At 38.3% G+C, this 26,098-nt stretch overlaps 2 protein-coding genes and 1 long non-coding RNA gene across 6 annotated transcripts in view; 1 reads left to right on the forward strand and 2 right to left on the reverse strand.

Moving 5' to 3' along the window:
- The window catches only part of LOC147167551 (olfactory receptor class A-like protein 1), a 152,911-nt gene extending 152,056 nt beyond the window's left edge, over window positions 1–855 (reverse strand). For 3 of the 4 annotated variants that reach the window (XR_015096379.1, XR_015096378.1, XM_086087958.1), the window contains exons 1-2: window positions 711–855; window positions 74–140 (exon numbers count right to left, since the gene is read on the reverse strand). The gene's annotated coding sequence lies outside the window, so the exon portion shown is untranslated. The other variant, XM_086087959.1, reaches the window with a different exon arrangement.
- Window positions 856–2,141: 1,286 nt separating this feature from the next.
- Window positions 2,142–24,212, forward strand: LOC147167555 (uncharacterized). Its single transcript, XR_015096349.1, has 6 exons — window positions 2,142–2,318; window positions 15,191–15,270; window positions 15,339–15,435; window positions 15,535–15,618; window positions 22,586–22,672; window positions 22,749–24,212. It is a non-coding gene; the product is annotated as an uncharacterized LOC147167555 (long non-coding RNA).
- LOC147167556 (complement decay-accelerating factor, GPI-anchored) lies at window positions 14,971–24,780 on the reverse strand. The gene is made up of 12 exons (XM_086087723.1): window positions 24,555–24,780; window positions 22,578–22,763; window positions 21,159–21,258; window positions 19,668–19,738; window positions 18,335–18,517; window positions 17,599–17,691; window positions 17,388–17,465; window positions 16,103–16,138; window positions 15,978–16,019; window positions 15,855–15,906; window positions 15,347–15,424; window positions 14,971–15,264 (listed from the first exon to the last, which is right to left on the reverse strand). The coding sequence occupies exons 1-11, from the start codon at window positions 24,646–24,648 to the stop codon at window positions 15,367–15,369; spliced, it is 993 nt and encodes a 330-aa protein (XP_085943849.1). The 5' UTR covers window positions 24,649–24,780; the 3' UTR covers window positions 14,971–15,264; window positions 15,347–15,366.
- Between the last annotated feature and the right edge of the window lie 1,318 nt (window positions 24,781–26,098).

Raw genomic sequence — 26,098 nt, forward strand, 5'->3', positions numbered from 1 at the left:
ATGTGTGATATATTATTTACAAGATGTATGTATGTATGTATGTATGGGTATGTGTGCACCCTGCTTTACTCACCAGGCACATCACAAATCCACAAGTGGGTTCGCTTTATGAGGTTTTCCATCCACAGCTCAACAACATCCTAAAACAAAAAAACAGACATATGTTTACATATGATGGTAAAATGAATGCTACTTCAAATGTAGTGCAACAGTACACAAACGATGTGCTCATGTTGTGAGGCCACTTTTATGTCATATAGCATAAACAGCCTGGTTTAATTAGGATTTGCATTTTAAACGGGTCACTTTAATGCTCTTAAATAATTTGTCCAATGTTCAACTTAATTGGCAAATGTGATATTTCTATAGTTAGCGTGCAAGACAATTTCTCATTTAAATATTATTTATCTCAAAAGCATTTGTAAAAACGAATGACTAAAAGCAAATGTAACAAAACGTTCAAACGGGTAGGCCATTAAATATGTTTTTGCTAGTTAGCGCTAATTCACGCTTGAGATATACATCGTTTTGTACTCATTCAAATTTAGATCAATTTAAACTTAAATATTGACGTATCTCCTATTTTACCTTGACGACGAGTGTGCATATGAGAGAAAGCGAGAGTGGTGAAGATGAGAAAGCAATTATATGGAGCCAGCTCCATAATATGGAACCAACTTGAGGGCAAAGTTAAGAGCAGCGAGTCTCACCAGGTGTCGTAAATGACAAGGCAGTAGGGGGCGACAATTTTCCTCTTGTATTTTACAAACATATTTTATGGTGTACAGTATTTTGAATTAAATTTGGCCAAACTTGCCTGTACACAAACTAATGCGAACATTTTAGAGCTGAAGAAACAGGCGGAACCCACCTAAGTACCTAGTCGGATGTCGGAACCTATTCAGTGACACACTGTACTCACCTCTAAAGTGATCCGAGTCATCCGACTCACCTTATTGTGTGGATTAAATAATAAAATGATAGGACAGTGTGGAAGATATCTCATTTACACTTTAAACAGAAAATAATAATGTTTGGAAATGTGTGTGCATGTTCCTTACAAATTGTCATGGTTTAAAAGTGATACAAATAGATTTACAAAAAAAGGCTTTCCAATGATGTATGATTTATTGGCAAGAAGTCGTAACAGTGAGTACAGTACTTTTAGCTGTATGTTGTAGTATGTTGTCAAGGCATTAACCAAATACAAATGTTGACATTTCTTATATTGACTTTGGTCTTATTCACCTTGTATATCTTGTATCAAAATAGCCTATTTTAATATTGTCCTGGAATTACCACTACTCAGTCACAACAAAACCGTAAACAGCAACTGGCAGTGATTTGTTCTCTCTGTTGTGCAACAAAAGGAAATACGGGGTTTAAATCACCTCGTAAAAGCAAACAATTAACAGAACGGGCCGGAGTTTTGACAGTAGTCAACACAGGCAAATTGTGTGGATTGCACCGCCACGTTGTGGAGAAAATATGCAATTGCATTCATGACATAAAAACAAGGCCGTATCTGAAAAGAAATGACCCACTGCGTGCTATCAAACAATGGCCAGCTTTTGGAAGTTGTTGAATTTTTGGATGTGTTGCAAACGCCAATCAGAGATGGTCCAATGGAGATTTGAAACCCAGATTTCCTGATGGGGAGACAGAAGTGCTATTTACTGAAGCATCGTGCAGCCTTATTAATTTATTTAACATTGCTTGTTGTCTTTCATCATGTATGAGAAATAACGTGAACTGCGACTGATAGTGTCAATCAAAACTAGGCAGTATTATGTCTTTGTCTGGATAAAAATATTTGCAGTTGATCCCATTAAATGTTGTGTTACTGTGTTCAATAAAAGTAACCTTTCAGCTGATATATTGTTTCAAACGTCAACTGACGTTATGACTGTCGTCGCTGATATTTCTTGTCACTCGTTTAATAGTTATATAAAAGGCACGAAGAGGCTGTGAGCACGACAAAGGGAGGCGCTTTACGGTAAAAGTTTGCGCCTATGACCACGTGACTCGAGTGATGTTTGTAAACATGCGTCAGCCACATGTGATTCCGGCGATGACGACGTGTTTCTCGGAGCTCTCGACCAATCGGCGTCCGGGGGAGTGTCTGCTATGGGCGGGACCGTTGGTGCCTGCGCTATGGAAAATCGTTACTGTGGGATACGCCGCAGATAAACGTGCGCTCCCGGGGCCGACGGTGGCGGCGAAGGGGACAACCGCGGCAGGCCGAGCCTCCGATGAGTGGCGGGAGGACCGACAACACCCCAGCGGCTCTGGAGGAACACAGTCCCCACAATAAACACGTAAGTTATTTGTTATTGCGAAGGGAGAGCGTCATGGCGCTGCGTAATGTCGCGTCGAGAATACCTCTAAAAGTAGTTCCTAATGCTTACGCGAAGTGCTCCCAATAAAAGCCCGACGGCGCTGCTGTTAAGTGCTCAAAATGTGATTGTAAATAAAAAGAAACCCCTCAGACGTCGTCGTAACACCGAGGCGACGAGTAGCGACCGTGGGCGCCTTTAAAACAACAAGGTTTCGCCTCCGACTTGACAACAGGTAAATGAAACTGCGTCAGAAGTGGAGCCTCGGTTGAGATCCGGTAGGAATTTCCGCCAAGGCGGCCGGAACGGAGCGACATCGCGTCAACTTGTGCACTTCAAACCTTGACTCGAGGCCTTTCACGGAGGATGAGAGCGATGTAAACAAAACGCGTGAAGGCAAAGGATGCTGCGCAAGAGATGGACAGTGCGTAATCACGCAGTGGAAGAGTACCGTCCGTGTTACGCAGTTCACAATGGCACAACACCTAACTACTCGACACCCTCCTTTTTCACTTTTAACAATCCGATTAAAGCGGACACTTCCATTTCTTTTATACTGTGTCCTATTATTTTAGGGCTAAATGGGTGGACATGAGCGGTGACGCAACTTGCGTCGCGTTTCAGGTGCCGCCAACATTTTGCTGCGTCACAAGCTGCCAGGAGGTCAACAATAATCTGGCTCTTTTTTAGTGCGCACTTGATATGATGAAAGTCGTTGCGGCTCTGGAGCTCAGGGGGGCGCTGCAGAGTAGCTCTCGACCCTCCTCCTTCCAGAAGGATGCTGGCATTCGATAGCATAGGATAAATAAACAGACGGAGACAGAACAAATGCAGATGCTTCCATTCAGAACGTATGAGTCAGTGGACGTTTTTGACGGGTTGGTGAATCATATGCTTTGGAAATCACTGGGCACATAATCCTACGGGCTATTTTACAGACGCTTTTGCAAAAATACATTGGAAAGCTACACAATAAGGAATGTTTTGTTGAAAGTTGAGATGCTAGAACATATGTAGGGTAAATTTCCTCATGTAGTGGTAGAAGAAGGGTGGCTTTTATGTGTACAGTCATCCATTCGTCAAACACAGGGCACATTAAGACAATTATTTTGCGCGCCCACTCGCACCTATTTCTTCCGTGAGCCTAACGAGCATGTTTTCAAAATGTGAGAAGAAGCCGACGTACCCAGAGAAAACCCACACAAGCAGTGAGAACAGAGTCAAGATTCAAAGCCCAGAACCTGAGAACTGAGTGGCTGACATGCTATACTACTCAACCACTGTGCTGCTTTGGTTTATAAAACAAAAAATCAATTCCAAACGACTAGAAATGGCTCCATAGCCACTCGCTCATTTAATTATCGTCCGTTTCCTCTCTTTGTGGCAATTTCTTTTCCTTGACAATCGCACCATGGTTTTATAGTTTATAGTATTTTTAGTTGAGTTATTTTAATGCTTATGTGTGAGTGATACCGTCTCTAAACTGAGGTCATTAAAGGTAGCCTACCTCCTAAAAAAAGATGCGCTGATTCGATGACTAATTGTGACATAACATCTATCTGAGGGTTGGCGGTAAATACCGTATTTTTCAACGAAGCCGTTTCATTTCATCTGCCCCCTCGCATGTGTGACAGTAGGTCACATGACAAACCTGTTGACACACAGGCCCTTTGCAGCTGATCACAGTCCAGGGAGGTGAGCTTGCTCACCTGCCGCTGACCCGTCCGAGAGTGTTGAGATTAAAGGGCTTCCTCAAATCTCCTCCGAGGTAAAAATGAGATGCTCAGGAATCTGATCCGTCGTCCTCCAAAGAAAAACATGACGCTAATGACGGGTAATAGTTTTTGTTTTTTGTTTTTTAGACAGCAAATAGCTGTGTCATCTGCGGTCCAAATGTCCTTTCCGAGGCTGACCAGTGCAACAAGTGACCCACTTTAGCGGATAAGGAAGCGTGACCTCAATAGTTATTTTGCCCGTCTCTTTCAAGGGAGGGGCGCCGCCGCACGCGCCAAATTAACAACCAGCGCACTCGCTGAGTGTCATGTCGTCTTGTGCGGCGCCCCGGAGGGACGCGAGCATGAAAAATTTGCAACGAGCACAACATATTTTTTAAGGCCGTTTTTAAGCCACCCGCAACCTTTTTGTGGAAGCTTAAGCGAGCAACCCAAGATTGTACAATCGGAGGCGAGAGATGCTATAATTAATCCCGGGCCTCACTTGACCATGATGATGATGATGATGATGATGATGTATTAATAGACAAGTGAGGCAGTGTTTTTTTCATAGGTATCATTAGCAGCTAGCAGGTTTGCCAAAATGGGATTAAAACAGTAAATGTATCTCAGCACCTCGATTGTTCTTCTCACTGTGCCGTAATATGATATTATTTGTTGTTGTCTAAATATAATGCTAGCTCAGAGTAGCGTTAATAAATGACGGGACACAGATATAAAAAAAAATTTTATATATATATTTTAAAAACAATAATACCAATTTATCACAGACAGCTGGCAATGCAGTAGCTGACTGGCAACCATTTAGAGATGTAGTCCGCTTTTTTTGGCCCTAGGTCCCTGCCCCTGCCCAGGCCCAGGACAGGATTAGGATAAGAGGCATATTCTCATTCTTAATATGCAATTCAGATGCTCCATGCTATAAAGTTTAGTAGAAATTTACACAAGGCACACAGAGGTAGTAATAAGCCAACAAAAGATGCACTTTTAGAATTATGGAACATGATCGCGTTGTGCCAATGATTTGTTTATAATTCAAAAACATACTGAGGTTTCAATGCCTTCACTCACCATTTGTTTGTTTTGGCCCAAAAGTCAGGAACTTGGTTATGGATAATGGGTGGGTTGATGAGTTGATAATACATAAACTATATTAATCTTTTTATCTTAAAAATAATGCAGAATGTCCAATAATGCTTTGAAAAACCTTATCTAGCCAAGAGGCCTGCACACATGCAGTCTCTATTATCCACAAACCTGACTTGAGGTGGCCATCTTGCTTTTAACCCCTGACCCTTGCAAGGAGTGCAGTTCACACTTCTAAATGCAGTAGCCATGCCTGGCCAGTAGGAGGCATCCTAAACGAAGAGCCCCACTCTATGGTCAAGACTTCAACACGAGAACTGAATTGCGAAAATTGGACAATTTATTTAATTACTTATCTCAATTATATATAAATTAGTTACGTTCTATTTCCACGGGCAACACAAAACACACGGCTCCCTTCAGGCTCCAGCAATTATTAATACGGAGAAATGAACTGTTTATGCCAAATGATAATTTCAGAATGACTGCTTTTCATATGCAGTGTTATTATTGATGTCATTTGAGGGTTGAGAATGGTCTCCAAATATGGCCCAATTTCTGAAAAATATTCAGCTACAAATTGACCTTTCATTATCGACAAGGCGGTACAATATACAATTTGTATCTGCTTGTCTCAACTATTAAAATTGTATTCTTTTTTTGTTACTGCTCTTTCTCAATGAAGCATTTTGCTGTTAGGTTTCCCCCGTTTCTTGCAAATTCCACCCTTGTAATCGGGAGCACAGCTGGCAAGCATCAACTTTGGTCAATCGTGCAAACCTTTTCGATGTGGAACACATTAGCCCGATGAGTTTGCCTCTCTCACGCCTGATAAATTAGGACCTCTAATCTGTAAGCAGATTAACCACCTACTCCGTTATACGCAAGCACACACATGCACATATGCAGGCATTAGGTGTGCGAAGCGTCATCGTCGATTCAAATGTGACAATGCATTTGATTCATTTTGACTTATAAACATGGACTGCCCATCCGGAATGCAGGGCAACGTCTCTGGGAGAAGTGGGCTGAATGAGAAGAAGCGGAAAGTGATGTGGCCTTAAAAATAAAAAAACACCTGTTATTTCTTATTGCTCGGTGTGTCACATGTAGCGACCTCTCATCCCCTTTTAGTGATAACAATAGTTGTCAGAGAATCCATGGTAGGACATTGTTTAACCGTGATAGCTAACCAGCTACAGCTCATGTGGCAAAAGTTAGCTTAGCGCCTAGCATTCACCCAGTAGTTCGGAGCAGGAGAGAATGCGGAGGGACGGTGACTGTTTGACATGTAAGCACTTTTTTTTTTCTTTAGCTAGCTTAGTCCTGGTTAAAATAAATGGTAGAGGAAGCTAATTGGTCCAATTATTAAAGCTATTTTCACATTGAGGCGGATACAGTGACATCATCAACAAGCGTTATTGTGATTGGTCTGAATCTATACTGTTGTTATTGTGAATAAATGACGATCATCTGTCACATTTTGCTAACATGTAGCAGTGTGTAAACGATTACTTGATAGTTGATTAACTCATTCACTGCCATTGACGGCTATAGACGTCAAAAAATTATTTGAACAATTTCTATTAGTTTAACATTTGTTTTTACTTTTGTTAACAAGAGTATGAAAACCTAGGGGAAAATATTGTACATTTCGAACAGATATAAAATTTGTGATTAATCGTGAGTTAACTAGTGAAGTTAATGCAATTAATTACGATTACTAATTGCCCGACGCCCCTAATTTTTAATATTCTTTTCTTTTCTTTTTTAACCTTGTTTTTTTTAAAGAATAACATTTTATTACAAATTAGGGGCATCAGGTGATTATTTTTTTTATTGTAATTAATCACGACTTCACTAGTTAACTCACAATTAATCACAAATTTTATATCTGTTCAAAATGTACAATCAAAAAAATATTTTCTTACTCTTGTTAACAAAAGTAGAAAAAAAACATTAAACTAATAGAAATAGTTCAAATGAATTTATGGCAGTGAATGAGTTAATTGTAGTCATTCTCTTAATTTCTATAGTGCAAAGAGGCAATTATCATGAATAACAGACAAGCGAAGCCGTCACATTGATCATGATTCGTACGTTATGCGCTAAAATTAAAGTCTTAATTTTAAATCCAGCTATTTGCATGACAAACAGTAAAAGCCTAATCCAATGTTGCAAAAACCTAGATAAACAATGTTCCAAAGTAACAGTGATTTCAAAAATAAATTCCTAATTTTGTTTGTCTTGCAGATGGCGGCGGGGGCCTGAGGCACACCAAGAGCAAGCATCCTCCCCAGGAAACCGGTTTCAGATGGTGTTTTAGAGTATAAAATCCCTTCTAGCACCATTTGAAATCGGTGTTCTTGAGCAGGAACACACTTCAGGGCACATCAACGGCAAAGGCGCCTCATTCAGGAAGTTGTGCGGCCTCACCGAGGGTGACCGTTTTCCTTTGGTGTTCAGAGTTGCCGTCATGTCTAGCACCATTTGAAATCGGTTACATTGTGGAGGGAAGCTCAACGCCGCTTTGTTGATGTGCTGCCCTGCAACGCCAGCAGGTGGCAGCCTTGTGACATCATCCAGGGCTGCTCAATGGTAGTCTGCAGTCATTTATTGTCTATTTTTGTAATTGCTGTCAGGCTGTTGTTTTTGCACATGTGTGGTCAATTGTATTAATTAAATAGTTTAAATGTGTAACTGAAATATGACAACGTGTTTTTCTTCTACCCCCCCCCCCCCCCCCCACACACACACACAAAATAGTCTATTATTTCGTGGGGTTTTGAGCCTAATACAGCAAGTTTAGAATTGATGCATAGCATATTACGTCGTAATATTAACAGAGGTGGGTAAAGTAGCCAAATATTGTACACAAGTAAGAGGTATGGTTAATGTAGAATAATATGACTTAAGTAAAAAGTAGTCGTCAAAATAATTAAATTATGGTATGCGAGTAGGAGTAAGTATTCAGTAAAAACTACTGTACTTGAGTACTGACTTACGTTTGAATTATTATTTAAAATTCGGTCTGTTCAATACCCCTTTTTTCACATGAATTAGTACCTGTAGGAGTACTCAACTCGAGTAGTCACCAATACCTCTAGCATTTTTGATACATAAAATATCCCTAAAAAAACAATGACATAAAAATTTTAAGGAATACTGTTTTATCCCAATACAGCATTTTTCCTTGAAATTGCATAGAATTTATGGCAATTTTCTATTGTTCTATTGTTCCTGATCACGAAATAGCAACTGGTATCAGCCACTAACGAGTGTACAGATACCTTGAAATAAGGCCAGGTTGCAGCCCGAAATTGCCCCTCCCTATTTAAAACTTTAACTTATATAACCGTCAATGGCAGTGAATTAAATGAGCATATCGCTGACAATTTGGTTATATATTTTCAAAAAAAACTATAGCCTTTTACTGGTTATTCCATTCAAGTTAAACACAACAAACTAAAGTGTCACACTTTGGACATAACTCACCAGTTAGTTTTGTTTCTACTCCTCTGCATCTTTCATATTGACATTGCCGGCCATTAGTCACTTACGCAGGGTTGATTAATTGTTGATGTCACGCTGGGGAGTTGTATTTCTAAAATAATAACTGCTGGAAATGAGCCAAAAATAGGGAACAGTGACAGATGATGCGGTGATACTCAGCTCTGTCTTCACACTCCCGTGAATCACTTTCCCCACACTCACTCCTCCCCCGCAAATTCACTCCTGACACTTGCCCAAACAAGGCCCACGTTCTACCATCCGTCACAGCTTCACAACCAATTTACTGCCTTGCTTAACTCTGCTTCTAATCGCACCCGTGCCCATGTCAAACTTTACAAACTTGTAGCCACTGCCGCATATGAACTCATTCACGGCCATTGACGGCTATAGACGTCAAAAATTCATTTGAACTATTTCTATTAGTTTAACATTGTTTTCCACTTTTGTTAACAAGAATATGAAAACCTAGGAAAAAATTATTGTACATTTAGATGTAAAATTTGTGATTAATCACGAGTTAACTATTGGAGTCATGCGATTAATAAATTTTTCTTTTTGAAAAAAGATTATTTAAAAAAAGAAAATATTATTAAAAATTAGGTCATCAGGCGATTACATTTTTTTAATTGTAATTAATCGCATGACTTCAATAGTTAACTAACTTTTTCTCATGATTTATCACCAATTTTTATCTGGTCTAAATGTACAATATTTTTTTTCCTAGGTTTTCATACTCTTGTTAACAAAAGTGGAAGAAAAAAAAGTTAAACTAATAGAAATAGTTCAAATGAATTTTTGACGTCTATAGCCGTCAATGGCAGTGAATGAGTTCATGCAGATACAATGCAGCAAACCGAGAGCGGAATCTCCACCCCTTTGTTTACATTTCAAACACAAAAACCCTGGCATGATTTTGAGGCCTTACGCAGTTGCCATATCAACACCAAACCAGCTCACAAAAGCCTCACCTCGCATGTGAGTCACAGGGAGTTCCTCAAACACGCATGACTATGTTACAGTCAGACTTTCCTTTCTTGGCTCTCAGGAAGAAGAAAAAAATACAGCTTCACAGATGTAAAAGTTCTATAAATGGCTTTCAAGTGCAAAATTCCATTATTAGCACACGGGCTAGGGAGGAATTCATTACAATTCGGTGACAACTTGGATGAAGATGCTTTCGCCGAATCTGGCTCTTTTTACCTGGAATTCAAAAAGTTGTGTTTTGAACTTGAGAAAAAAAACTAAAAATGATTCTTCAATAAAGAAGGGTTCAGTGATTGCGCACGGGTTCCGTACCTCCAACTAGGTTAATAACCCGGTTTAACCGTTTAACATTGATGATTATCTGCCTGACTATTTTCTGATCAGATTGTGGAGAAAGACTCATTTTAAACACATCCAACACTCACTCAGGATAATCTTTCCATCGGGCCTTGGCTGACTTTGATATGGTCCAATTATCAGTACGCGTGTTTCTCGCTTTCGACATGTGCTTGGTCGAGGATGCGCCAGTATACGTCGCCATTCTGAAAGGTTAAATTTGAGGAACGGTTATTAAAAGCACATAAATATTGAAAATTAACATCTGCTATACATACACAGACACTCTCCCAAAGTTTACAAGCAGTCTCACATCTTTTAACAGCAAATATTTATTCTGTTTTTGTGCGTGTTGTGTCTGAAACCTTAGACGATGGAATTCCGTCTTGTTTATCTTTTTGTTTAAACACATCCTTTCTGTGGTTGGAAATGAAACGGCACGATACCAGCCAGGTGGCCGTGTGTCGGCTTTGATTCTATTAGTCTCATATTTGAACAAAATGATTACATTTGAGCTGGGACAAATCAGCATTTGCCAAACCATTTAAAACAAGCACTCCCACGTTTCAATATACAGTAGTCTGAATCACACAAAATACATTAACACAGCTGTTTTGTTGTTGTTGTTTTAACTGCGGCATGTTCTGATGACTACTTTGCACACTCTTGGCATTCTCACCTCCGGGAACTCCTTCAATACTGTTGGAAAACCATTCCAACATTGAGGGAAGCTCATTGAGGGAATGCCGAGAGTGTGCAAAAAAAAATCATCACAGCAAAGAGTGACTATTTTTGAAGAAACTAGAATATAAAAACATCTTTCATCATTATTTCACTTTGAGTTTTTTTCAAGAATATAACTCCACATGTGTTCATCAATAGTTTTGATGCCTTCAGTGAGACTAGTCATGAAAAAAGAAAATAAAATGTATAGCATGAGAAGGTGTGTCCAAACTTTTGGCCTGTACTGTATAAGTCACAATAGTCAGTCTTCAAATGTCGTCTCTTAAGTGGGGCACTACTTAGCTCATTCACCGCTAAAAAAAATTGAACTATTTCTATTAGTTTAACATTTTTTCCACTTTTGTTAACAAGAGTATGAAAACCTAGAAGAATATTATTGTACATTTAGAACGGATATAAAATTTGTGATTAATCGTGAGTTAACTATTGAAGTCATGCGATTAATTACAAATTGTAATCGCCTGACGACCCTAATTCTTAATAATCTTTTCTTTAAAAAAAAATATATATATTATTTAAAAAAATGTCTAGGTTTTCATACTCTTGTTAACAAAAGTGGGAAAAAAAAGTTAAATTAATAGAAATAGTTAAAATGATTTTTTTTTTACGTTTATAGCCGTCAATGGCAGTGAATGAGTTAAACTATATGGCCATGGGTAAAGTCAGAATAAATAAATGAATAAATGAAAATTGTCTATGAATTGACTTTAAAGGAGAAGACAAAAAGACAATAAGCCCATGATTATTCACTCGAGAAAATGTAACACAGTTGCGAGCCATATAACAATTAACCCAACCTTAAAAGCAAACTAACCACTGATAAAAGCAAACATCCCCGTGTCAATAAAACGAGACTTTGGATTCAGCTGTGAGAAGCCACTCAATGTTTCAGGTCACGCCAAACAGGCAGACCAAGCAATACGTTAAACGTTAAAAATCACGCACATTCCTCCTTTTAGCTGAGTACGAGACTTCACAGTAAGCACAAATTGAATTCCCATCCTCATGAAAGTGACGGAGAAAAAGGCTTCAACATTTTCCTGTCCTTGACAAACAGGAAGCAGACTGGAAGTTGAAAAAGTTGGGCAGGTGATGATTAACGTATGTGTGTTTTGATTTACGTGGCTCTCATTTCATTTTGTGCTGTCGTGTATAAAAACGTATTTGAGGGAACACCAGGAACAATATTTAAATAGGGCACGCACATCTGGCCACTGACTCAATGAGTATGACATGAAATGGAACAATAGCCAAATTGCAAACAACTTCAAGTGTTTGTATAATGCGTCTCACAATTCATTCGCCACAAATGTAAAAAAAAAAAAAGAGTTTGCAAATACAGTCTTGTTTCCAGACAAGGCCAACAAACTTTTAGCCTAAATTAATCATTCAAATTTGGCAGGGGTGTTGCCGACACTCTTCTGTGGTGTGTCAAATCTAGGAGACATACAGTATTTTCATTGATGCATGTTGTACTCACCAATCTCTTTGAAATGTAGTCAGTTCCTGGTTTTGTTTTGTTTTTCCAAAGTAAAAGCAAATGTTTTTTTGTTTTGTTTTTAGATTAAACACAAAAGATAATCAAATGTGCTTTAATGAAGGACTACAGCAAACAGACAATAACTCCTGTTGAAAGGCTGAAATTAGAGAATTTATCCAATTTCAAGTTAAAGAATGACTCTAAAAGATTAATCGATTATTAAAATAGTTGTCAATTAATGGATGCATTTTGACTCCTCTTGTTAAAATGAGTTATCCGATTGTTGACTTAACGGAGATCAATTCAAAGCCGTTTCTTTTCATTTCCATTTCCTTTGTTAATTCCAACTTGATGGAGATCTTGTTCAGTTCTTCCCGTTGTTTACTTTAGTAACTTTTTTTTTTTTGATTGGCTCTCAAATTGGATTTCATCACATTAAAGCCCAGAGTCAGAACCTGTGAAACGTGTCCAAACATGTGTCAGGGTGGGTGTAGGCTCGCCGATTAAAAAAGCCAATGACGCGCAAAGAGAAGACGATGCCGACTGATACTCGGAAGGAGGAAACAAGTTTTTTTTCCACTTGTCAATTAATTACTTCCTGTTCAGAGGTCACAACAAAACTGCGTCGCTCTCTCTTGTTCCCATCGCCTTTCTCTCGATCCCCTTCATCCACAGGAGGGTTCCATGTGTATGTTTTTGCTTTAAAACGTTAAAAGCGAGCTTCATCGTTTCCTAATGGGACTTGGCACCGTGTGGTTTGAACGGAACAAGAACCACACGTGACCACATGGGAGTTTGCGCTCGCAGCTGCTCTTTTGCGGCGGGCAAACTGCTTATTAGTGGCATCTGTTTAATTGCAGCTCATGCGACTTGTTGAAAAATAAATGAGCGGCTGGCTACCAATGTTTTCCAACAAATGCCGCCCCCCCCCCCCCCCTTTGGGTGGGGTTTATTGATGGCTGCTGATCGCGTCCAAAACGAGAACATCCCCAAATGCCTCTTGCATAACGCGCAAATGAGTGCATATTCTATCAATGATGCCATTTTCTTCCCGTGAAGCTTTTTTTGTGTAGTAGTAATAATAATAATAAACTCAGACAAAAATAATAGTCAATGTGTTCCAAGAGCATCAGTTGGACATTTAATGATTTAAAAAATAATTCAGTTTGATTGTAATACTGTACTGGTCGTGCTGCTGCAGGAGAATGGACCCCCATTTGGTGGAGTAAAAATAAATAAATAAATGTTTTATGGATTCTCTTCAACACAATATTTACATCTCGGCCCGGGGGCAATATGTTGTCCATTTAATGGTTGTCTCACCAACAAGGACAAGCTCTGAAGAAAATGTATCATAAGTAAAGGCTAGTTCATCTCAGTGTGATTGGCTGGCGACCAATCACCAAAGTCATCTGATAGACCCCAAGCACTGTCGAAAATGGATGTAGTTTGTCCCAGTTTAAGAGCATGAGAAGTACTTAAGACTTGTGAGGCCTTTGGGTTTGTTGTTTTCAAATGACACAATGACGTTAATCAAACTGTTATGGCCTGTGTTGCAAGCGCTCAGGGAGTAAAAGGAATTTAGGTCAGTCAAGGCGCCATTATATTAAATATATATGGTAAACTTTTTGTCCGTTTTTTCAGTCGCCCACCACGGATGTTCACGTGTTTCCGCTGTTCTGGACTGTATATTAAAGTACAGTACAATAAATAAGTGTCACAATAGGATATTCGAGGTGTTGGTGTGGAGGCAAGGCCAGGAAGCAGCAGTGATCTAAAAAAAAAAAAATGTATTTACAAAAAAAGGGGCAAATAAATAACATGTACAACTCAAAATACAGTCCAAGAAAAGCAAGGTATAAACTGACAGGGAATAAATTCTCCACAAAAGGAAACAACAAGTTGTTAAGCATGATTAATGGCAGCAATAGCAACAATAATATCCACAAACACAAATGACACACTGCAAGTTGCTTTGAGTTTGTTTACCCATGATCGTCCTTTAAAGATTGTAAAATAGCCAACTCTTATTTTTTTTTTAGTTCCTCTTTCAATATGCCTGTGTGTAAATTGGCTGACATTTTCTTTGGCAAATGAAATTTACGCGAAGCTTTTTAATGCGCGGCGTTGCAACGGTAGCAAGTCAAATGCAAGCGGGACGCAAATGGAGCCCTGAGGTACGCCCACATTCATGTTCAAATTAAACACGTCTGCCATTTTCTTGCACGTGAATGAAATGCACACCATATAGAATGTAAAGTTAAAGATATTATATATTGTTATTGTTGGGCGGAAAACCTTTGAGTGTCCAAATTAGTTTTTAGCAGAACATTGTGACGATCGTCTCAAAATGCATCTTGAGATATGATCGAAATTCAAAATTCACATTCCTATAAAAACACCCTTTTCCATTTCATTTAGTTATTTTTAAAATCATATTTAATGAACACAGTGGGTGGCTTGCATAGCTGCTTCACAGTCCAAAAATTTGTGTTTGAATCTCTGTTGGAAGTTGTGGATTTTTGCATGAAACGTAGGTAGCCCGCTTTCTGCATTCTTTGCCATGAAGTGCTGCATTATCTGTGGCAGCCGAGCAAAAGGGGGGACCTCACAATGAGGGGCAGGAACGTGCGAAGGCGAAGAATGCAGCTGATTGTGTCTTTTATCAGCTGCCGCCGCCGCCGCAGTCAGCACTAAACCGCATCGTAGGCCTCGTCAACACCCACTTTCTCACGATAACAACCCGGCCACATTTCAACCATGGGAACACTCGTTTATTCCAGTTATCAATACAAAAAAAAAAAATACAATAACAAATAGTTAGGTAGTAGTAAATATTTACAACATTGTGGCAAACATAAGAAAATAAAAGTGCTTGACCAGTAGACTTTCATTGGGCTGGCGACTCAACAGAATGGCCTGCCAGTGGAAGTGCAATATTATTTCTCAAATTCCTTTTTTCCCTTTCTTCCCCTCAGAGGAACTGCTCCAGTTTGTTGGCACGTCCTTCCTGGCTTCCCAGATGCTCATCAGCAGATAAGCATTCTTCCAACTGGAGGTATAAAACACAAATGTTGAGAATTCCCTTTCGCTTTCAGTGAGTGATGTTTTGACGCACGGGAACAGACTGGTACCGTGGAATGTAGCAGGACTTCTAGATGTTTTGGACGAGTAAAAACTCGGGCCCCACGTCTTCTCTGGTGTCATATGAGCTACATACAAGGTGACAAAAAATATGATCGCACACATTCATGCACCAGATCCAGAAAAAAAGTGAAAAATTGGGGCATTTATCGTATTTGACACTTTTCTGTTGTTACAGTCCACTTGCATTTGGGGCCATATAGCAGCCGCTAGCCACCAGGTCAGTGCGGAACAACAAAAAACCCGCAATGACTTGGGTTAGGTGAGTATGTGTTATTTTTAGCGCAGAGCCATCTTTTCATTTGAACTTTTTATGGATGTCCCAATACTTTTTTTTCCTATAAAGTACATCAAACTTCAGTATGTTATCGGGAAAGTGTTTTTATAATGAATGCTAGTCCGATTAGTTTTTCCCACGCTAGGAATGTATCCACGGTATCGCACTTGCTTTTCCCCATCAAACAATTAAACACAATGATAGAAGTACATTTTGCATACCCTTTCCTCCTGAGAAGACACCGATGCAGGCAGATTGCCCCTATGCCGACGACTGTACACAAACATAAACATTGTTTACAATTTGTAACGTTTTAATAAGTTCATAAATGAGGTGCTGCTTACCCAGTGAGACGCATACCACGCTGAGTATAACCGGTAAATAATCTGCAAGACACGCGTGGCGCGTGAATATTCAGCACATCACAACAACAACAAAAAATCAACATGTGAAGTGATTGGTAACTCACCAATATCCTTGGCATCTGTGGCCACGTCATGTGTTTCTGCAAAAATCATTTAGCCAAATATAACCAATAATTTCTTATTTTTGTAACCATTATTAACATGCATAATGGCATCTTACCATTACTTAACTATAAGACCTAATACATACACAATAATAGTAATAATAATAATTTGTATTTGGTTTTAGTTTTAGTTTTGGATTTTCATTATAGTTTTTATTTCATTTTGACTTTAGATTTTTTAAATTCAGTTAGTTTTAATAACTTTTTAAGGCCGATTTGTTAGTTATTAGTCTTTTTATATGCTTTGTTTTAATTTATTTGTCATTAGATTTAGTGTTAGGTTTTTTAAATATTTGGAGTATTTATCAGGTTCAAGATTTGTTTTTAAAAGCCTTACGAAGTACTGTGTAATTAAGTAAACTCCAATTTTCAAACAACTGTTTGACATTCCTTCTTCTGTACGAATGTACAACAATACCAAAATTAATATATTTAAAATGAACCCTGAAAACTCATGTTTGATGTTAATTGACAAAGATGAAAGCAAAGGATATTTTGCTATAATTAGGTAGTTTTATAAACACAAGACATATTTCATTTAGTGTAAGTTTTTATTAACTCATTCACTGCCATTGACGGCTATAGATGTCAAAAATTAATTTGAACTACTTCTATTAGTTTACTTTTTCCCCCCCAATTTTGTTCAGAGTAAGTCAACCTATAAACAAAATAGTGTACATTTAGAACAGATGTAAAATTTGTGATCAATCGTGAGTTAACTATTGAAGTCATGCAATTAATTATTGATTTTTTTTAATCGCCGGACAATTTTTAATTGTAATTAATTGCATGACTTCGCGAGTTAACTCACAATTAATCACAAATTTTACATCTGTTCTTAATGTACAATAACAAAAATTCTAGGTTTCTTGTTAACAAAAGTGAAAAAAAAGGTAAATTAATAGAAATAGTTCAAATGCCGTCAATGGCAGTGAATGAGTTAAAAATCATTTTAATATTGATTTTATTTTGTTAATAATTTTGTTCAATTTTTGTTTTATTTGCTTGCTTATCATTAACTATAATATAAACTTGACTGTATAAACCAGGGGTGGCCAAGTTCGGTCCTCGAGAGCCCCTAAGGAGGGAGACATGGAAAACAGGCTGGATGGTGGCTCTCGAGGACCGAACTTGGCCACCCCTGGTTTAAACACACCGCAGCAAATTACAACCACAATCATAAACAACGTTCCACATTGTTATCTCTCTGTCAATGTACAAGTACCTTTATAGAACGATGGCGGCGATGACGTCACATTACTCGCCGTGACTTCCACTCCCCCCATCAACGTGTGTCCGCCATCTTTGAACACAGGCACGACAGTGCCTGTTAAAATCAGCGACTTTGGCCTTACGTAGCACACGAGTGCAGGAGAAAAAGCCGCCGGCGTCGGCGTGCTGATAGGCCTCTTCGAGATATTGGTGTATGTGCGTACCTCGACACGTGGCGGCTTCTGTGCAGCCCCTGATAATTATATCTCTGTGAGCTGCTTCTGTCGTGGTCGATGGACCCAATGACGTTGACATGTCTGCAAAACGTGGAAAACAACCTGCCATGACATCACTGCAACCTACAGATTAACCGAGTTTGTAGTAAGTTTTTTTGTTAAAACACAATTACAACATACAGCAATACAACAACATAGCTAAAAAGCACTCATGAATTCAGTTTCCACTTTTCACCTGTAACAGTCCACTTAAATTGGGTCCGAATTGGGATAAATATGCAAATTTTATTTCAACTTTTCAACTGTTCCAGTCTGCTTGCATTGGGGCCAAGTAGTAGCAGTGACCCACCCACCCAATCTGGATAAAGGTATTTTATTTTTCACCTTTTAACTGTCACAGCCCGGTTACATTGAGGACAAATGGGGAACTCAACCCGTAGAAAATTAATTTTCCATTTTGCAGTTGTTACAGTCAGCTTGCATTGGGGCTGAATTGGCGAGCAGTGACCCACTAAATCCAGCATGATTCTAATTACTGCCCTCTAAAGGACTGGAGTATATGGTTAGTCTCTTGGGAAAAAAAATAACAAATATATATATATAAAAAAAAAAAGGACTGGAGTATAGTGTCACCTGGCTTGACTAACATTTCATAAAAAAATCCTTTGAAATATCTTAATAAATATCTAAGATATGCAGAGCAACCATTGCAAACTATCCTCACTTTTGCACTCAGGAGGCGGGGAACTGTATTCCCCCGTCTCGTCGCATCGAATGACGTCGTGCCCAATGAGCGTGTAGCCTTCGTCGCAGTTGTAGCGGATGACCTCGCCGTACGTTGGCAGGCCTGTGGAATTCCACGAGTTATTGCCGTTGGTCACCTCTGCGGGCTTCTTGCACTTTCGTCCTGAAGGATGGCACAAACACAAGATCAGCTGTCCATTTTTAAGGCTACGCAGACCAAGAATTTTCAGCGACTGATTTTGAGCGATGTTTCTTTTGTATTGTTGTGTGTTCCTCTTCTACCACTCACAATTTTGGCCACATTCTTCAAACTTCCAATTACTATTGTTTCAAGATTTTAAAAAAACCAAACACAGAATTGGAGCAGTTTGATTGGCCAAGATGGCTGTGGACTGTGGTCTAAGTTTTACATAAGTAATCTATAAACTATAAACTAGAATGTGATGATTATTGTTTTAAGTCAGTTGATTTTTAACTCATTCACTGCCATTGACGTCAAAAATTAATTTGAACTATTTCTATTAGTTTAACATTTGTTCCACTTTTGGTAACAAGAGTATGAAAACCTAGGAAAAAATATATATTGTACATTTAGAACAGATATAAAATGTATGATTAATCGTGAGTTAACTATTGAAGTCATGTGATTAATTAAATTTTTTTAAAAATGTAATCGCCTGACGCGATTTTAAATCAAAGAAAAGATTATTTAAAAATTAGGAGCGTGAGGCGATTGAAATTTTTAATCGTAATTAATTGCATGACTTCACGAGTTAACTCACGATTAATCACACATTTTATATCTGTTCTAAATGTCCAATAAAAACAATTCTAGGTTTTCATACTCTTGTTAACAAAAGGGGATTTTATTTTATTTTTTTAACTAATAGAAATAGTTAAAATGAATATTTGACGTCTGTAACCGTCAATGGCAGTGAATGACTTAAGTATGTTTGCTAAAACATTTAATGATTACTGTCATCACATGACCTCAATTGTTTGTTTTTTTGCACACCTGATGTAACATGACCATGGTTGCTTTACAGCTGACGTCAATGCAAGAAGCCTTTTCATTTTGAACAAAGCCAAGCTGGCATCAGCCCAAACGTTAGATCAGTTTCTTCACGCAATAATAATTTTGAAGGATATCTTAACATAAGCTGTTTTGAGACCAGCCTTTTCCACCCTACTCATTTCCTCCCCAAATATTTGTGACTAAATCTGAGAGAAAGATGGCCGAGGTAGCGGAGGAACCCCTTCTCGGGATTTTGACACAAAGAATCAGACGCCGGAATGAAGGTGGAAACATTTACTGTGGCAGCTGGCTTTTCCCATCCACCCCCACGAGAAGCACTGCTTGTAGCTGGAGCCGCTAATCTCGTAACTGCGGAAAACAGCAGAGTGATGGAAAAGTTACTTCAGCCCGGGATTTTCCTCCGTTTCCGTGATCCCGCGTTCCCTGTAATCAAGAACATACCTACTCCTGCGTTTGTGTTGGCAAGAGAGTTAACGGCAGTTTTACTCGTAAAAGGAGGCTTTCTTATGCGGAAGAGCTTCCAAAGTCAGGCAGCCCGCCGAAAAGTGGGTTATATGATCTGGAAATATCTGACTTGTTAGCGAGTCTTTCGGCGCAGTCAGCATCTTTTTGAAGGGCACCAGATATGGCAAAAAGTGGCACGATGGGGGCAGTGCATATTTGAAAAACACGTCATTTGGAGCACTCGTAAGTCAAGGCACTACTGTGTAAATTTACTAAAAAATAAAACTGGAGAATATTTTGAAAAAAAATGTTGAGTTAGATTTTTATACTCATTAAAACTATAAGCGGCATGATTCCAAAATTGCAGTCAGTGTTTTTTCTGGCACTTGGCATACCCTCCAGATAAGCCAAATTCCACTGATTCGCTGTAGTAAGACTGTAGTAAGAACAGCTGATTATTTGATTGGACCCATCTACAGATGCATGGCAACTTATTTGTGCAGTCACAATTGAGACAGCTGCTAATAGGTCAGTACTATCAATATCTGCAAAGAGAAAACTAGCATGGTAGGAATTAAGGTTGAAGGATCTATAAGTTCAAAAATTTGTTCTGATAGAGAAAAATTTAGATCATGTTTTGATTTTGCACACAAAAATAAGTTCAAAAGGAGTTAACACGCCTAACTCAACAAAAATTGTGTTCCCCAGTGTGATGTATCACCTATTTATACCGCGACATATAATGACAGAAAGAGCAATTACATGCTTTTCCACTAGATGGCAGAAGGGACAATTAAACCTGTATCCACGTTATTATTTACATAACAGATGAAGTCATAGTGCGGTTTTCCATCAATGTAAATGTGAGGGTGAACGGTTGTCTATATGTGCCCTGGCGACCAATCCAGAGTGTACCCACTTTTCTTGTCAAAAATATGGTGGGATAGACAACAGTTCACCCAATCATGATAAGCATTATAGCAAGCGGTTAGTGTCTTTATACTTGAATTGTAGAACTTAAAACTAATGGCATTATGAGTACATAAAGACGTTTTCTGGTCGTTCTGGATTTCACCTTCCTTTGTTTTCTTTGGTCCTTCCTCGGGTCTCCTGACGGCGGTGTTCGGTTTAGGTGAACGGTATGGGATTTTTTTTTATAGGTTTTTGGTGAACTAACGAATACACACACGCACGCACGCATACTCACCCACATACAAAAAAAAAAGAGCAATGATGATGACATTACTGAATGAACAATACTGAGCTCTTTTTAGAAAAAAAAAATAATAATAAAAAAAAATAAAGACGTTTTCTTCGGACTTACCCTATGTCGCACGTGACCGTCACAGTGTTGCCAAAAAGGGTGCCGGCGCTGGTGTCAAATCTCATGTTAGGTTGAGGTTTCGGCGCACCGCAGTCCATTTCTAGGGTGCCAAAAAGGGACAATAAAATAAGGCTGAGTTTGTGATGGGAAGTAATGGAGAACAAATACTTGTACTCAAGTACATTTTTAAGGTGTCTGTGCTTTGGTGGCTTTTTACTTTTACGCCATACATTTGAAAACAGCTCTGTACTTGCTACTCATAACTGACAAAAGAGACGACGATGCGTCATAAAAACGATGCGCATAGAAGAACTGCAGATGAGATCTTGATTTGTGGCCTTGCATGGCAGAACAAAAAAGAACAACATCTTGCCTAAAGTGGTTAGTGACTTTATTTGCATTATTTAAAAATATATATGATTATTTTTTATTCATTGTTTTATAAGAATTCGAATAAATGCTGTAAAACAAATTGCTACTATTGTCCTTTTTTATGAAGCTATGATTTGAAATACAGTACACGACTCTTTTTGGTAGATTTCAAGTGTTAATTGTGCAAGTATCAGTGTTGCCAATATCAGCGTTAACTTTACTATCGAATCAGGTAAAAAAAAATTGGTGGTATCGAACATCACTGCTAGCTAACTCGTAAACAATATGAGATTGAATGTGATATTTAAGAAAGTTAATAAAACAGGGAAAACAGTTTTGAAGGCAGTTTTTTTTTATTGTGCTAAATCAATATTATATATATATATATATATATATATACATATATATATATATATATATATATATTAGGGGTGTGAATTGCCTAGTACCTGGCGATTCGATTCGTATCACGATTCATAGGTCACGATTCGATTCGATACCGATTAATCCCGATACGAATTTATAAATTGATTACAGTAAACTTGTACATGTATACGCTGTAAGATTTGTATGAAAATGTATTTATTTTTCTGAAAATTCCGGCTTATAACTGAGCCACTGCACTTAACAGGTTGCAGTGGTGTTTCATGTTTGAACAGCACTGAAATTAAATATTAAGGCTTAATGTTCCATTAATATAACATTCTTCCATGCTTAATGTGTGAATCCTAACCCTAAGTAAGACGTTTTGTTGAATATTCCCATAAAAAAATGGATGTTTAAAAATCGATTCGGCCGCATATCGAATCGATTTGAGAATTGTGCGCTGTAAAATCGCGATATATTGCCGAATCGATTTTTTCCAACACCCCTAATATATATATATATATATATATATATATATATACAAATAACTGACTGTAAAAAGGCATATCTACTTTCTAATTTCTAATTATTGCTTTTATTTTTACCTTTTATTTTTTTTTACTGAACAGTATCTGTGAGTATTTTTTGCCACATACCAAGAGAATGACAATCACAACTTACTTTTGCAGATGAGCTCAACTGGAGTCCAATTGCCGTTCCGGCAAAATATGACCTCCGAGCCCGCCTCTTTTTCGTAGCCATTGCGACACTCCAAGGTGACATTGATGCCCTCTGGGAATTCATCCATCAGGAGCGTCTGGTCGGTCAACACGCTGTGTTCTCCTCTCTCAGGCACGGGACAGTCGGCTGGAGGAAAAGCAGACCAAGGTGTCAGCACTGGGATAAATATTCATACAGGCTTGCGTGTGTTCTAATATGGAACGAATGACACCAGGAATGTGAGAAAAACGTTTTTGTTTAAAGGAATGAGGGAGAGCCAACAGCTAAACATTTAAGAACTATTTGGAACGATCACATAGTTGTTTTATGAGGAACACTACTATAATTTTAGGCTGTCCCTGAAAGCAACACATATCATCATATTCAATATAATGTATAAAATAACCGTAATATGAAGTAATAATAATAATCAAATCTATTTATTAGCCACACTCACGAATAACGCTGTGATCTTGCTATCTATAATCCCAGCATCCTAAAACTAGTCAAAGTCAAATCTTACTGCTGGATAAGTAAAAGCTAAATACATAAATAAATATTAACTCATTAACTGCCATTGACGGCTTTGGACGTCAAAAATTAGTTAGTTTAAAAATGTTTTCACTTTTAACAACCATTAAAACAAATTTCATTGTACATTTAGAACAGATATTAAAAAAAAATATTAATCGTGAGTTAACTATTGAAGTCATGTGATTAATTACAATAAAAAAATGTAATCGCCTGACGACCTAATTTATAATAATATATATATATATATTTTTTTAATAATCTTCTTTTCAAAAACCAAATTTTTGGCACCCATGAAGGTTAAGTACATATTGTGGACTATCTTCTCAAAAAAAATTAATCAAGTAAAACATTTTATTTTTCATAGAGAACTTGGGTTTTATCTGAACGACCAAAAGATTCAAAACAATTTAAGACAATAAACAATGGGCGGAAAAAAATAGAAATCCTATCCTGTAAGTCAGTATGAAAACACATTGTGACTCACCTTTGAATTCCTGCCCAATTCTTATGAATTAACCAATAAATGATGACTTTGATGTTTTAAAAAGCCACCTTTTATCCCCGTTTCCTTTGTCGCAATCGTGTAAACAAAGGAGCTGCCTGAGGACATCAGAAGTGCAAACGCAAGACCTTCCAAAGAGTTTAGTACATTTGATACTGGAGGCCTTGATCATATCAAAGGAATCACGAAATCGGAATTATCAAGACATTCTAGGAGGACATGTCCTACCAAGTGTTGGACAGCTTGGTTCGACCCAAAGCACACAGGAATGGTTTAAAAAGCAAAAAATACAGTTTTAAAATGGCCAACAATGACTCCTGATCTCAATCCGATAATCTTTGATATGAGCTGAAATGTGCCAGTGCGAAAAGAAACCTGCAAACATTCAAGAACTTGAACAATTTGCAAAGCTTAGGGATGGGTACGAGAAACGTTTGGAAGCCGTCATCACTGCCAAAGGGTGTGCAACCAAATATCAAAGACTGCACATGCAGTGTTTTCTATTTACATTATGTAAGTTGAAAAACAATTTCCTTTGTTGAATTACTTTGGACATCCAATTAAAAGGTCCTGGTGATATTTGGCACATTTCCATTTATTTCTGAAGATATTGTCGAGATCATGCAAAAAAATAACTAACTCATCACGTTTCTGATATCAGTCATTCAATAAATTTGTAATATTTTTTTCATTCATCCATTTTCTGAAATACTCCCTTTTTATTTACAGTCATTTTAAATGTAGAGCATTTTATTTTTTCCTTCATTTAACCCTAAAGGTGAATGATGAACTTGTGCCTTGATAATATTAACAGCAGCAACAAACATGTATAACAGGCAATAATAATATACAAATATGATATATAACAATGACACAATCTTATTTATAGCTTTTGTGCTCACCTTCTGACCTCCACACAAAGCAGCAGCAGAGGAAGAAGAGTAAAGAAGTGAGCTTGCGCTGCGTGCTACTTCCCAATAGAAAAACGAGCTCCATGTTCGCCAGTTTGAAACCAAATGTTTCCAATCCAAGTCACTCTTGCCGCTGGAACTTCAACTTGTGCGGCCGGTGAAACAGAGACGCGGCTTTCTCCACCCAGAGGACCTCCCTCTTCTTGGAGTTCTTATTGAAAGGACAGCCTTCAAAAGGTAGCATCAATGGGACAGGAAAAAAAGACAATGCTGCGTTCAAAATAAAACCAATGTTCGACCTGTTCGAAAAGAAGTTCAACAATGTGTCATAAAATGGAATTATAAGCGTAAGATATTACAACAGGGTCTAATTTGTATATTAAATGTAAAGTTGAAGCCAAATCTGGTTGAAGAGGGTTAACCCAGTTGGATACGATTTCACAGGATCTAGGTGTGAAAAACAATAAAAATAAACAAAATTTTGGGCCATTCAGACAAAAACCCAATAATGAAGCATAAAAACAAAATGGACCATATAATGAAGCGGCACATTTGTTGCACATATTTGTATTTATTTCTTACTCCATAGGCTGGTCCGTATTTTACTTTGAAAAACAAAAGCAGGAAGCGCTACTTGTTACAGGCGTCACTTGACTTTTGGCTCGTCTCCGGAGTCCTCAAAACATCTGGGGACACAAAGTGTCTCGCTCCATCTTTATTTATTGGTTCGTTTTATGTCATTATTTTTCTTTACATGACAAATTGTCATAACATTTGTGTGGTTACGTTATTATACATTCTCTTTAACCGAGTCCCTCTTTTCAACAAAGCGTCTCCAACAAAATGGGTGTGGCCTGAATATAACCAAGGGTATTCCCTCTAAATCATAAAGGAGGGAAGCCGGTGTTCCATGTGTTCCATGCACGAAAACGGAGTCATAAACATGTCGTCTGAAAGGACGATGACGACTGTTGTTGTGACGGCGGTAAGTTTGGCTTATTGTCATGGACACGCATTCCGCAACTGTCATCAACAAAGGGGGACTGCGCCTCAATGCCAGACGCATTCTGGGGTGAATTCCAAAGGGAGTGTTCTACCTCCGGCCTTGTTGAGACACTGTAATGGAAGCCCTCCACCCAAATGTGGCGTCTCCCCTGGCAACAGCCGGATTGCACACTTTTACTCGGGGGGGAAATCATCGGTGTTGCTATTTTGGGGATGAATTGATGTTGACTAGGAACAGCTCTCATCTTTTCATTTTAGGGAAGTGCAACATCAAGGATAGCTACGATGGATATAAAAAGTCTACGCACCCCTGTTTCATATCAGGTTGTGATCTGAAAATAAGACAGACCAAGATCAATAATTTCAACACTTTTTGACACAAGTGTGTACATATGTATTTTTTTTTTTTAACAGTTCTGGCCAAAAATAAAGACAAAAAAACGGCACAGCGGATAGTTCATAGTTCATAGGGGTTAATTAGAGGGCTGACCTTCCACGTATTCGTGTGCCAGGTCATTGGCTGGGCAGGT

This window comes from Leptonotus elevatus, chromosome 10 (genome assembly GCF_054856555.1).
Source record: "Leptonotus elevatus isolate MCC_2025b chromosome 10, RoL_Lele_1.0, whole genome shotgun sequence".
Taxonomy (NCBI): domain Eukaryota; kingdom Metazoa; phylum Chordata; class Actinopteri; order Syngnathiformes; family Syngnathidae; genus Leptonotus; species Leptonotus elevatus.